General features: G+C 49.9%; 1 protein-coding gene across 5 annotated transcripts in view; it reads left to right on the top strand.

Annotated features, from left to right (window-relative positions):
- The window catches only part of TRIO (trio Rho guanine nucleotide exchange factor), a 3,522,386-nt gene that overhangs the window by 2,426,370 nt on the left and 1,082,545 nt on the right, over positions 1 to 13,471 (top strand). For all 5 annotated transcript variants that reach the window (XR_011200906.1, XM_069219639.1, XM_069219640.1 and 2 more), the window contains exon 41: positions 3,264 to 3,333. Coding sequence is in view for 4 of the 5 variants with exons in the window: in XM_069219639.1 (XP_069075740.1) it covers positions 3,264 to 3,333 (70 nt within the window). In the remaining variant the exon portion in view is untranslated. The remainder of the gene's footprint in view (positions 1 to 3,263; positions 3,334 to 13,471) is intronic.

Here is a 13,471-nt window from a genome sequence, read left to right as displayed (position 1 = left end):
TGACTTTTTAAGAATCTAAAAACTACTTCTAGAACTTAAATCCAAACTTTTATAAACTTTTAAGCTCTAAAAGCAATGCTAAACAGGACTACAGAAGGCCCTAGCAGGACTTTTAAAAATTTAGAAAAAAAGTTAGGGTAGTGTTAAGCATTTGTTGTACACACACAGGCAATACATGAGGAACACACACTCAAAGACTTAACTCCAGGCCAATAGTTTTTATACAGACAAATATATTTTCTTAATTTATTTTAGAACCACAAGATTCAAGATTTGAAGTAAATACATAAAATACAAGGTACTCCACACAGGTAATTAGGGAACTTTGAATTAAAGCAGTAATATACACAGTATAGGTTAAAATGGCAATAAGCTATTTTAAAAGTGGACACAGTGCAAAAATCAACAGTTCCTGGGGTAGGTAACTATTGGTAGGTTTCTCAGGTAAGTAAAGCACTGAGACAGTCAGTCTCCTGGGCATAGGCAGCCCACCATAGGGGGGTTCAAGGCAACCCCAAAGTCACTGCACCAGCAACACAGGGCTGGTCAGGTGCCGAGGTCAAAGGAGGGCCCCAAACACACATGCGTCTATGGAGATCAGGGGTGCTCCGGTTCCGGTCTGCTGGCAGGTAAGTACCTACGTCGTCGGGGAGTAGACCGGGGGGGACACAAACAGGCACACAAAACACACCCTCCGCGGCACAGGGGTGTCCGGGTGCAGTGTGCAAAGTTGGTGTCCAGTTTGCTATTGAAAGCAATGGAGGGACCTGGGGGTCACTTAGGCAATGCAGGCAGGGCACAGGGGGGCCTTCTCGGGCCAGCCACTGACAGAGCTAGGAAGAGGGCCGCCTGTTGGTCACTTCTGCACTGGAGGTTGGTTCCTCTCGGTCCTGGGGCTGCGGGTGCAGTGCTTGGTCGGGGCATCAGGTTCTTTGTTACCAGGTAGTCGCGGTCAGGGGGAGCCTCTGGATCCTCTTCTCAGTTGTCGCTGTGGGGGTGCAAGGGGGTCAACTCAGGCTGCTCACGTCGTCGCAGTCGCCTGGGAGTCCTCTCTGCAGTGTTTGTTCTCTGGAGCTTGATCCAGTGGCGTCGGGTGCAGAGTGTGAAGTCTCATGCTTCCGGCGGGAAGAGTGAGTTCTTTAAAAGTTGCTTCTTTGTTGCAAAGATGTTGCTGTTAGTGAACACTGCCTCTGTTCTTGTGAGTTTCTTGGCCCTTCGGTTTCAGGGCAGTCCTCTGAGTCCTCAGAGGTCGCTGGTCCCTGTCGGATGCATTGCTGTGCAGGTTCTTTGAGTCTGGAGACAGGCCAGTAGGGCTGGGGCCAAGTCAATTGCCATCTCCGTCGTCTCTGCTGGGCTTTCAGGTCAGCAGTCCTCCTTCTTTGTGTAGGTTCCAGGTAATCTGATTACCTGGGTCCTGGGTCACCCCTAAATACTAAATTTAGGGGTGTGTAGGTCAGGAGGGCAGTAGCCAATGGCTACTGTCTTGGAGGGTGGCTACACCCTCTTTGTGCCTCCTCCCTGAGGGGAGGGGGGCACATCCCTAATTCTATTGGGGGAATCCTCTAATCTCAAGATGGAGGATTTCTAAAGGCAGGGGTTACCTCAGGTCAGGACACCTTAGGGGCTGTCCTGACTGGTGGGTGATGACTTCTTGTTTTTCTCATTATCCTCTCCTGCCTTGCCCGCCAAAAGTGGGGTCAGTGGCCGGAGGGGGGGAGGCATCTGTACTAGCTGGGATGCCCTGGGGTGCTGTAACAAAAGGCATGAACCTTTGAGGCTCACCACCAGGTGTTACAGTTCCTGCAGGGGGAGGTGAGAAGCACCTCTACCCAGTACAGGCTTTGTTGCTGGCCACAGAGTGACAAAGGCACTCACCCCATGTGGCCAGAAACTCGTCTGGTTGTGGCAGGCTGGAAGAAACTGGTCAGCCTAGCACTAGATTTGGACTGGTATTCAGGGGGCATCTCTAAGAGGCCCTCTGGTTGTATTTTACAATAAATCCCACACTGGCATCAGTGTGCATTTATTGTGCTGAGAAGTTTGATACCAAACTTCCCAGATTTCAGTGTAGCCATTATGGAACTGTGGAGTTTGCGTTTGACAAACTCCCAGACAATATACTCTTTATGACTACCCTGCACTTACAGTGTCTAAGGTTTTGCTTAGACAATGTAGGGGCATAGTGCTTATGCACATATGCCCTCACCTGTGGTATAGTGCGCCCTACCTTAGGGCTGTAAGGCCTGCTAGAGGGGTGACTTACCTGTGCCACAGGCAGTGTGAGGTGGGCATGGCACTCTGAGGGGAGTGCCATGTCGACTTAGTCATTTTCTCCCCACCAGCACACACAAGCTGTGAGGCAGTGTGCATGTGCTGAGTGAGGGATCCCCAGGGTGGCATAAGACATGCTGCAGCCCTTAGAGACCTTCCCTGTCAACAGGGCCCTTGGTACCAGGGTACCATTTACAAGGGCGATAGCTGTGTGCCAGGGCTATGCCAATTGAGGGAGCAAAGGTGCAATTTAGGGAAAGAACACCTGTTGCTGTGGCCTGATTAGCAGGGTCCCAGCACACTTTCAATCATAACTGGCATCAACAAAAGACAAAAAGTCAGGGGGTAACCATGCCAAGGAAGGCATTTCCTTACAAGGACCCTTTGCCCAATCGAAGCTGCAGGACTTTCTAGTGTGATCTTGGTTCGAAGACCCACCTCTGGGGATGGTGTTCGTTGGGTATCTATTCAAAGGTGAGGAATCTGCAACTAGCTGTCTCTATCAGTACAAGATACTTACCTTCGGTAACGCCTTACCTGGTAGAGACTATAGCCACAGGTTCCTTACCGACTCACCTATCTGCCCCGCTCTCTGAATGGAGTTTTGACACAGTATTGGTCAATGTTCTTCTTGGCCCTGCGCTTCTGGCGTGGAAAGTTGTGGAGCCTGTATAGGTCCTGTGACATCATTTCTGACGCGGATGACTCAGACAACAGATGCAAAGCAGATCTACTCCACCTACCAGTGTGCAGAGGGCCTGCTCACTAATATCTTTTGGATTCAATCTGATGCCCAAAGAGAATTCAAAGGTAAGGAATCTGCAGCTAGATATAGTTTCTACCAGATAGGGCATTACCAAACGTAAGTAACTTGTCCATTGTTATGGTTTTACCTAAAACATTGTGCGCTGACCGGGGAAACTGACGGAACACAAAGCTTTGTTAGCTGTAATTTGTATGCGTTACTTGTTCTTTTTTTCTTTTTTTTGCAGCTTCTTTTTGGGAGAATTGGAGAAGTGCCTTGATGATCCTGAAAAACTGGCACCACTCTTTGTAAAGCATGTAAGTCGAATAATAATCTCTGTTGTTTCAGCATTATAGGTTACAGTTAATTCAATATCAAGTCAAAATAACTTTATTTTGGCTGAATGCCATGAAATTACAGGATAACCGAATGTGAAATACAAATATAAATAAATGAAGCACTAAACAAAAATAAAACCAAAGACTTCTATCTGTTTGGAAGCCTGGACAGGTTTACTCCCATGAGTCATTCGTGATATTATTTCCCGTACCCCTGAATCTACGTCTGAACGGCATTAGCTCCTTTTGACATGGAGCAAAATTTGTGTCTCAACAGCTGTGTTCAGTAGAGAAAACAAACCTATTGAAGACACCTCAGGTCTAGAGATTATATTACTTAGTTGTGGTTTAAAAAAATAAATCGGTTTTTAGTACTTGAATTAGTTTGTGTTGACATAGATCCTCGTCAGGCAATGTTTTTACAATCCTTGGACAACGGCTTTGACTATTTTTCGGCATGGGGAACCAATGTTGAACAATAACAGTTGTTTTTATACATGCTTTGAACCAAATACCTTTGTTACAAGATGAGCAGTTTCCAAATTAAAAATACTTTACTGTTTCAAAAATCAACACAGTGCAATTTTCAGAGTGTCCAATGTTCACCTACTGAGGGAAACTGTAGGGAAGTACCATCTTCCTGGCATGTTACCCCCATTTTTACTTGTGTGTCAGTTTGTTTTTGCCTGTCTCACTGGGATCCTGCTAGCCAAGACCCCAGTGCTCATAGTTGTGGCCTGAATGTGTTCCCTGAGTGTTGCCCAACTGTGTCACTGAGGCTCTGCTAACCAGATCCTCCGTGCTTATGCTCTCTCTGTCTTTAAAATTGTTACTGCATGCTAGTGACCATTTTTACCAATTCTGATTGGCACACTGGAACACCCTTATAATTCCCTAGTATATGTTACCTAGGTACCCAGGGTATTGGGGTTCCAGGAGATCCCTATGGGCTGCAGCATTTATTTTGCCACCCATAGGGAGCTCAGACAATTCTTACACAGGACTGCCACTGCAGCCTTAGTGAAATAACGTCACAGCCATTTTACACTGCACTTAAGTAACTTATAAGTCACCTATATGTCTAACCCTCACCTAGTGAAGGTTAGGTGCAAAGTTACTAAGTGTGAGGGCATCCTGGCACTAGCCAAGGTGTCCCCACATCGTTCAGGGCAATTTCCCCAGACTTTGTGAGTGCGGGGACAACATTACACACGTGCACTACATATAGGTCAATAGCTATATGTAGCTTCACAGTGGTAACTCCGAACATGGCCATGTACCATGTCTAAGACCATGGAATTGTCACCCCAATGCCATTCTGGCACTGAGGGGGACAATTCCATGATCCACCGGGTCTCTAGCACAGAACCCGGGTACTGCCAAACTGCCTTTCCGGGGTTTCCACTGCAGCTGCTGCCAACCCCTCAGACATGTTTCTGCCCTCCTGGGGTCCAGGCAGCCCTGGCCCAGGAAGGCAGAACAAAGGACTTCCTCTGAGAGAGGGTGTAACACCCTCTCCCTTTGGAAATAGATGTGAAGGGCTGGGGAGGAGTAGCCTCCCCCAGCCTCTGGAAATGCTTTGATGGGCACAGATGGTGCCCATCTCTGCATAAGCCAGTCTACACCGGTTCAGGGATCCCCCAGCCCTGCTCTGGCGCGAAACTGGACAAAGGAAAGGGGAGTGACCACTCCCCTGGCCTGCACCTCCAAGGGGAGGTGCCCAGAGCTCCTCCAGTGTGTCCCAGACCTCTGCCATCTTGGAAACAGAGGTGTCTGTGGCACACTGGACTGCTCTGAGTGGCCAGTGCCAGCAGGTGACGTCAGAGGCTCCTTCTGATAGGCTCTTACCTCTCTTGGTAGCCAATCCTCCTTCCTAGGTAGCCAAACCTCCTTTTCTGGCTATTTCGGGTCTCTGCTTTGGGGATCTTACCAGATAACGAATGCAAGAGCTCACCAGAGTTCCTCTGCATCTCCCTCTTCACCTTCTGCCAAAGGATCGACCGCTGACTGCTCAGGACGCCTGCAAAACCGCAACAAAGTAGCCAGACGACTACTAGCAACCTTGTATCGCTTCTTCCTGTCGGCTTTCTCAACTGTTTCCAGGTGGTGCATGCTCTGGGGGTAGCCTGCCTCCTTCTTGCACCAGGAGCTCTGAAGAAATCTCCGGTGGGTCGACGGAATCTTCCCCCTGCAACCGGAGGCAACAAAAGACTGCATCACCGGTCCTCTGGGTCCCCTCTCATCCTCACGAGCGTGGTCCCTGGAACTCAGCAACTCTGTCCAAGTGACTCCCACAGTCCAGTGACTCTTCAGTCCAAGTTTGGTGGAGGTAAGTCCTTGCCTCCCCACGCTAGACTGCATTGCTGGGTACCGCCTGATTTGCAGCTGTTCCGGCTCCTGTGCACTCTTCCAGGATTTCCTTCGTGCACCGTCAAGCCTGGGTCCCTGACACTCTAACCTGCATTGCACAACCTTCTGAGTTGTCCTCCGGCGTCGTGGGACTCCCTTTTGTGACTTCGGGTGGACTCCGGTTCACTTTTCTTCTAAGTGCCTGTTCAGGTACTTCTGCGGGTGCTGCCTGCTTCTGTGAGGGCTCCCTGACTTGCTGGGCGCCCCCTCTGTCTCCTCATCCAAGTGGCGACATCCTGGTCCCTCCTGGGCCACAGCTGCATCCAAAACCCCTAACCGCGACCCTTGCAGCTAGCAAGGCTTGTTTGCGGTCTTTCTGTGTGGGAACACCTCTGCAAACTTCTTCACAACGTGTGACATCCATCCTCCGAAGGGGAAGTTCCTAGTCCTCTTCGTTCTTGCAGAACACCAAGCTTCTTCCACCCGGTGGCAGCTTCCTTGCACCCTCAGCTGGCATTTCCTGGGCTCCTGCACACTCTCGACACTGTCGCGACTCTTGGACTTGGTCCCCTTGTCTTACAGGTACTCAGGTCCGGAAGTCCACTGTTGTTGCATTGCTGGTGTTGGTTTTCCTTGCAGAATCCCCCTATCACGACTTCTGTGCTCTCTATGGGGGTAGTAGGTGCACTTTACACCTACCTTTCAGGGTCTTGGGGTGGGCTATTTTTCTACCCCTCAGTGTTTTCTTACAGTCCCAGCGACCCTCTACAAGCTCACATAGGTTTGGGGTCCATTTGTGGTTCGCATTCCACTCATGGAGTATATGGTTTGTGTTGCCCCTGTTGTTTTTGTGCTCCTATTGCAATCTACTGTAACTTTACATTGCTTGCATTACTTCCTTTTGCTATTACTTGCATAATATTGGTTTGTGTACATATATCTTGTGTATATTTCTCATCCTCATACTGAGGGTACTCACTGAGATACTTTTGGCATATTGTCATAAAAATAAAGTACCTTTATTCTTAGTATATCTGTGTATTGTGTTTTCTTATGATATTGTGCATATGACACCAGTGGTATAGTAGGAGCTTTACATGTCTCCTAGTTCAGCCTAAGCTGCTTTGCCATAGCTACCTTCTATCAGTCTAAGCTGCTAGAAATACCTCTTCTACACTAATAAGGGATAACTGGACCAGGCACAAGGTGTAAGTACCTCTGGTACCCACTACAAGCCATGCCAGCGTCCTACAGGGGGCTCAAAAATCCTCGAGCCAGACCTGGGTTGATTTTGTTGACTTCTCAGTCAAAACAGTGTATGGTTGGATTACTGGCAGTGGTGTAAGTGATTATGATGGGCTGTACAATCTGTTTATGAAAGAACACCTGTTAAGTAATTGTTTCAATGATAAACTGCATAAGCATCTGGTAGACCTAGGACCAATTTCTCCCCAAGAATTGTGAAAGAAGTCGGACCATTGGGTCAAGACTAGGCTGAACAAGACTTCCACAGGGGGTGACCAAAAGAAAGGGGTCACAAAGACTCCCCAGGGTAAGAGTGTTGAGACATCCAAGGGTAAAAGTAAAGAGTCTTCTACAGGGCCCCAAAAACCTGCTCAGGACGGAGGGTCCAAAGCCTCTTCACAATCCAACTTTGGGTACAAGGGTAAAAACTTTGATTCCAAAGAAGGCCTGGTGTCGTAGCTGTAATCAGCAGGGACACCAATCTGGAGACAAGGCATGTCCCAAGAAAGGTTCCACTTCAAACTCTACTCCAGTTAGCACTGGAATAGCCAGTCTCCAGGTGGGATCAACAGTGTGCCCAGAGCAAATCAGGGTTCACACTGAAGCTACATTAGTTTCTGAGAGTGGGGTGGACTTAGCCACACTGGCTGCCTGGCCCCCTAATATGCAAAAATACAGGCAGCAACTCTTCATTAATGGGACTAGTGTAGAAGGCCTGAGGGATACAGGTGCCAGTGTCCCCATGGTGAAAGAAAAACTGGTTTCCCAAGGTCAATACCTGGCTGGACAAACTTATCCAGTCACCAACGCTGACAATCAGACTAAAGTACATCCCATGGCTATGGTAACTTTAGAGTGGGCAGGGGTCAATGGCCTGAAACAGGTAGTGGTCTCCTCAAATATCCCTGTAGACTGTTTGCTTGGAAATGACCTGGAGTCCTCAGCATGGGCTGAGGTAGAACTCAAAACCCATGCAGCCATGCTGGGTATCCCTGAACTGCTGAGCAAGGGCACAGTGCAAGGCTCAGGGTGAAAAGGTGGTGTTGGAGCCTGGAATAATGGCCCAACCCTCCAAGAGGAAAGGAAAGAAGACTGGGGAACCAGCTTCAACACAACAAAAGAAAGGGAACCTCTCTTCCCAGGAAGAAGTTCTGCCCTCTGAGGGAACTAAGCCCATGGAGTTGGAACCTTATCAGGTTGAGCTCCTAGGCCCAGGGGGAACCACAAGGGAACAGTTGTGTAAGGGGCAAGAAACATGTCCCTCTCTTGAAGGCCTTAGGCAGCAAGCTGCTGAAGAGACCAAAGGTAAAATCACTGGAACACATAGAGTCTATTGGGAAGATGGACTCATCTACACTGAGGCACGAGATCCCAAACCTGGTGCCACTAGGAGAGTGGTAGTGCCTCAGGAGTTTAGGAAGTTCATTCTGACCTTAGCTCATGATATTCCACTTGCTGGGCATTTGGGACAAACCAAGACTTGGGAAAGGTTAGTTAACCATTTCTATTGGCCCAACATGTCTCAGAAGGTAAAGGAGTTTTGTGTCTCCTGTGCCACCTGTCAAGCCAGTGGTAAGACAGGTGGACACCCAAAGGCCCCCCTCATTCCACTTCCAGTGGTGGGGGTCCCCTTTGAAAGAGTGGGTGTGGACATAGTGGGTCCACTTGAACCTCCCACTGCCTCAGGGAACCAATACTTACTAGTAGTAGTGGGTCATGCTACTAGATATCCTGAAGCAATTCCCCTTAGGTCCACTACTGCCCCTGCAGTAGCTAAAGCACTCATTGGCATCTTTACCAGAGTGGGATTTCCTAAGGAGGTGGTGTCTGACAGGGGTACCAACTTCATATCAGCATACCTGAAGCATAAGTGGAATGAGTGTGGGGTGACTTACAAATTCACCACACCATACCATCCACAAAGCAGTGGTCTTGTAGAAAGATTTAACAAGACATTGAAAGGCATGATCATGGGGCTCCCTGAAAAGCTCAAAAGGAGATGGGATGTCCTCTTGCCAGGTTTGCTTTTGGCCTACAGAGAGGTGCCTCAGAAGGGAGTAGGCTTTTCCCCCTTTGATGAACTTCTGTTTGGCCATCCTGTAAGGGGACCACTAGCTCTTGTAAAAGAGGGCTGGGAGAGACCTCTTCATGAGCCTAAACAAGATATAGTGGACTATGTACTAGGCCTACGTTCCAGGATGGCAGAGTACATGGAAAAGGCAAGCAAAAACCTTGAGGCCAGCCAACAACTCCAGAAGATGTGGTATGACCAAAAGGCTGCTATGGTTGAGTTTCAACCAGGGCTGAAAGTCTGGGTTCTGGAGCCTGAGGCTCCCAGGGCACTTCAAGACAGATGGAGTGGCCCTTACCCAGTGCTAGAGAGAAAGATTCAGGTCACCTACCTGGTAGACCTAGGCACTAGCAGGACCCCCAAAAGGGTGATCCATGTGAACCGCCTCAAACTCTTTCATGACAGGGCAGATGTGAACCTGTTGATGGTGACAGATGAGGACCAGGAAGCTGAGAGTGAACCTCTCCCTGATCTCCTCTCCACAGACCCTAAAGATGGCTCAGTGGATGGAGTGATCTATTCAGACACCCTCTCTGGCCAACAGCAATCTGACTGTAGGAAAGTCTTACAACAGTTGGCTGAGCTCTTTTCCCTAACCCCTGGTCAGACACACCTGTGTACCCCTGATGTGGACACAGGAGATAGCATGCCTGTCAAAAACAAAATTTTCAGACAGTCTGACCAAGTTGAGGAAAGCATCAAAGTGGAAGTCCACAAGATGCTGGAATTGGGAGTCATTGAGCACTCTCAAAGCCCCTGGGCTAGCCCAGTGGTGTTAGTCCCCAAACCTCACACCAAGGATGGTAAGAGAGAGATGAGTTTTTGTGTGGACTACAGAGGACTTAATTCTGTCAGCAAGACAGATGCCCATCCCATTCTAAGGGCAGATGAATTAATTGACAAACTAGGTGCTGCCAGATACTTAAGTACCTTTGACTTGACAGCAGGGTTCTGGCAAATAAAAATGGCACCAGGAGCAAAAGAAAAGACAGCATTCTCCACACCTGATGGGCATTATCAGTTTACTGTTATGCCTTTTGGCTTAAAGAATGCCCCTGCCACCTTCCAAATGTTGGTGAATCAAGTCCTTGCTGGCTTGGAGTCCTTTAGTGCAGCCTATCTTGACGATATTGCTGTCTTTAGCTCCAGCTGGCAGGATCACCTGGTCCACCTGAATAAGGTTTTGAAGGCCCTGCAAGCAGTAGGCCTCTCTATCAAGGCATCCAAATGTCAGATAGGGCAGGGAACTGTGGTTTACTTGGGACACCTTGTAGGTGGAGGCCAAGTTCAGCCACTCCAACCCAAGATCCAGACAATTCTGGACTGGGTAACTCCAAAAACCCAGACTCAAGTCAGGGCATTCCTTGGCTTGACTGGTTACTGCAGGAGGTTTGTGAAGGGATATGGATCAATAGTGACACCCCTCACAGAACTTACCTCCAAGAAAATGCCTAAGAAGGTAAACTGGACTATAGAATGCCAACAGGCCTTTGACACCCTGAAACAAGCTATGTACACAGCACCAGTTCTAAAAGCTCCAGATTACTCCAAACAGTTCATTGTGCAGAGTGATGCCTCTGAACATGGGATAGGGGCAGTTTTGTCCCAAACAAATGATGATGGCCTTGACCAGCCTGTTGCTTTCATTAGCAGGAGGTTACTCCCCAGGGAGCAGCGTTGGAGTGCCATTGAGAGGGAGGCCTTTGCTGTGGTTTGGTCTCTGAAGAAGCTGAGACCATACCTCTTTGGTACTCACTTTGTAGTTCAAACTGACCACAGACCTCTCAGATGGCTAATGCAAATGAAAGGTGAAAATCCAAAACTGTTGAGGTGGTCCATCTCCCTACAGGGAATGGACTTTATAGTGGAACACAGACCTGGGTCTGCTGATGCCAATGCAGATGGCCTTTCCAGGTTCTTCCACTTAGAAAATGAAGACTCTCTTGGGAAAGGTTAGTCTCATCGACTTTCGTTTGGGGGGGGTGGTTCTGTAAGGAAATGCCTCCTTGGCATGGTTACCCCCTGACTTTTTGCCTTTGCTGATTCCAATTTATGATTTGAAAGTGTGCTGAGGCCTGCTAACCAGGCCCCAGAACCAGTGTTCTTTCCCTAAAACTGTACCTTTGTCTCCACAATTGGCACACCCTGGCATCCAGGTAAGTCCCTTGTACCTGGTACCCCTGGTACCAAGGGCCCTGTTGCCAGGGCAGGTCTCTAAGGGCGCAGCATGTCTTATGCCACCCTGAGGGCCCCTCACTCAGCACAGACACACTGCTTGCCAGCTTGTGTGTGCTGGTGGGGAGAAAATGACTAAGTCGACATGGCACTCCCCTCAGGGTGCCATGCCAACCTCACACTGCCCATGGCATAGATAAGTCCCCCCTCTAGCAGGCCTTACAGCCCTAAGGCAGGGTGCACTATACCATAGGCGAGGGCATAGGTGCATGAGCACTATGCCCCTACAGTGTCTAAGCAAAACCTTGGACATTGTAAGTGCAGGGTAGTCATAAGAGGATATGGTCTGGGAGTCTGTCATACACGAACTCCACAGCACCATAATGGCTACACTGAAAACTGGGAAGTTTGGTATCAAACTTCTCAGCACAATAAATGCATACTGATGCCAGTGTACATTTTATTGTGAAATACACCCAGAGGGCATCTTAGAGATGCCCCTTGAAAACATACCCGACTTCCAGTGTGGGCTGACTAGTTTTATCAGCCTGCCACACACCAGACCGGTTGCTGGCCACATGGGGAGAGTGCCTTTGTCACTCTGTGACTAGTAACAAAGCCTGTACTGGGTGGAGGTGTTTCTCACCTCCCCCTGCAGGAGCTGTAACACCTGGTGGTGAGCCTCAAAGGCTCACCCCCTTTGTTACAGCGCCACAGGGCATCCCAGCTAGTGGAGATGCCCGCCCCCGCTAGCCACGGCCCCACTTTTGGCGGCAACGCCGGAGGAGATAATGAGAAAAACAAGGAAGAGTCACTGGCCAGTCAGGACAACCCCTAAGGTGTCCTGAGCTGAGGTGACTCTGACTTTTAGAAATTCTCCATCTTGCAGATGGAGGATTCCCCCAATAGGATTAGGGATGTGCCCCCCTCGCCTCAGGGAGGAGGCACAAAGAGGGTGTAGCGACCCTCAGGGCTAGTAGCCATTGGCTACTAACCCCCCAGACCTAAGCACACCCCTAAATTGAGTATTTAGGGACCCCCAGAACCTAGGAAAATAGATTCCTGCAACCTGAAGACGAAGAAGGACTTCTGACTTGAAGCCCTGCAGAGAAGACGGGGACACCAACTGCTGTGGCCCCAGCCCTACCGGCTTGTCTCCCCACTTCAAGAAAAACTGCAACAGCGACGCGTCCCCCAGGGTCCAGCGACCTGTGAAGCCTCAGAGGACTACCCTGCATCTAAAAGGACCAAGAACTCCCTAGGACAGCATCCCTGTTCCACAAAGACTGAAACTTGCAACAAAGAAACAACTTTTAAAGGACTCCACGTGTCCCGCCGGAAGCGTGAGACTTTCCACTCTGCACCCGACCCCCCCGGCTCGACCTGCGGAGAAACAACACTACAGGGAGGACTCCTTGACGACTGCGAGCCCATGAGTAGCCAGAGTTGCCCCCCCCTGAACCCCCACAGCGACGCCTGCAGAGGGAATCCAGAAGCTCCTCCTGACCGTGACTGCCTGCTTCAAAGAACCCGACGCCTGGTAAAGACACTGCACCCGCAGCCCCCAGGACCTGAAGGATCCAACCTCCAGTGCAGAAGCGACCCTCAGGTGGCCCTCTCCCTTGCCCAGGTGGTTGCTACCCCGAGGAGCCCCCCCCCCCCCCTTGCCTGCCTGCTTCGCTGAAGAGACCCCTGGGTCTCCCATTGAAACCAATTGCAAACCCGACGCCTGTTTGCACTCTGCACCCGGCCGCCCCTGTGCCGCTGAGGGTGTACTTTTTGTGCTGACTTGTGTCCCCCCCGGGTGCCCTACAAAACCCCCCTGGTCTGCCCTCCGAAGTCACGGGTACTTACCTGCTGGCAGACTGGAACCGGGGTACCCCCTTCTCCATTGAAGCCTATGCGTTTTGGGCACCACTTTGACCTCTGCACCTGACCGGCCCTGAGCTGCTGGTGTGGTAACTTTGGGGTTGCCCTGAATCACCAGCTCAGGGCACCTTAGAGGCTGTCCTAACTGGTGGGTGACTCCTCCTTGATTTTCTAATTATCTCCTCCAGCCTTGCCACCAAAAGTGGGGGCAGTAGCCGAAGTGGCTGGCATCTCCACTAGCTGGGATGCCCTGGGGCGCTGTAACAAAGGGGGTGAGCCTTTGAGTCTCACCGCCAGGTTTTATAGTTCCTGCTGGGGGAGGTGAGAAGCACCTCCACCCAGTGCAGGCTTTGTTCCTGGCCACAGAGTGACAAAGGCACTCTCCCCATGTGGCCAGAAACTTGTCTG

This window comes from Pleurodeles waltl, chromosome 2_2 (genome assembly GCF_031143425.1).
Source record: "Pleurodeles waltl isolate 20211129_DDA chromosome 2_2, aPleWal1.hap1.20221129, whole genome shotgun sequence".
In the NCBI taxonomy this organism is placed as follows: domain Eukaryota; kingdom Metazoa; phylum Chordata; class Amphibia; order Caudata; family Salamandridae; genus Pleurodeles; species Pleurodeles waltl.
This window is presented reverse-complemented; position numbering and strand designations above follow the sequence as displayed.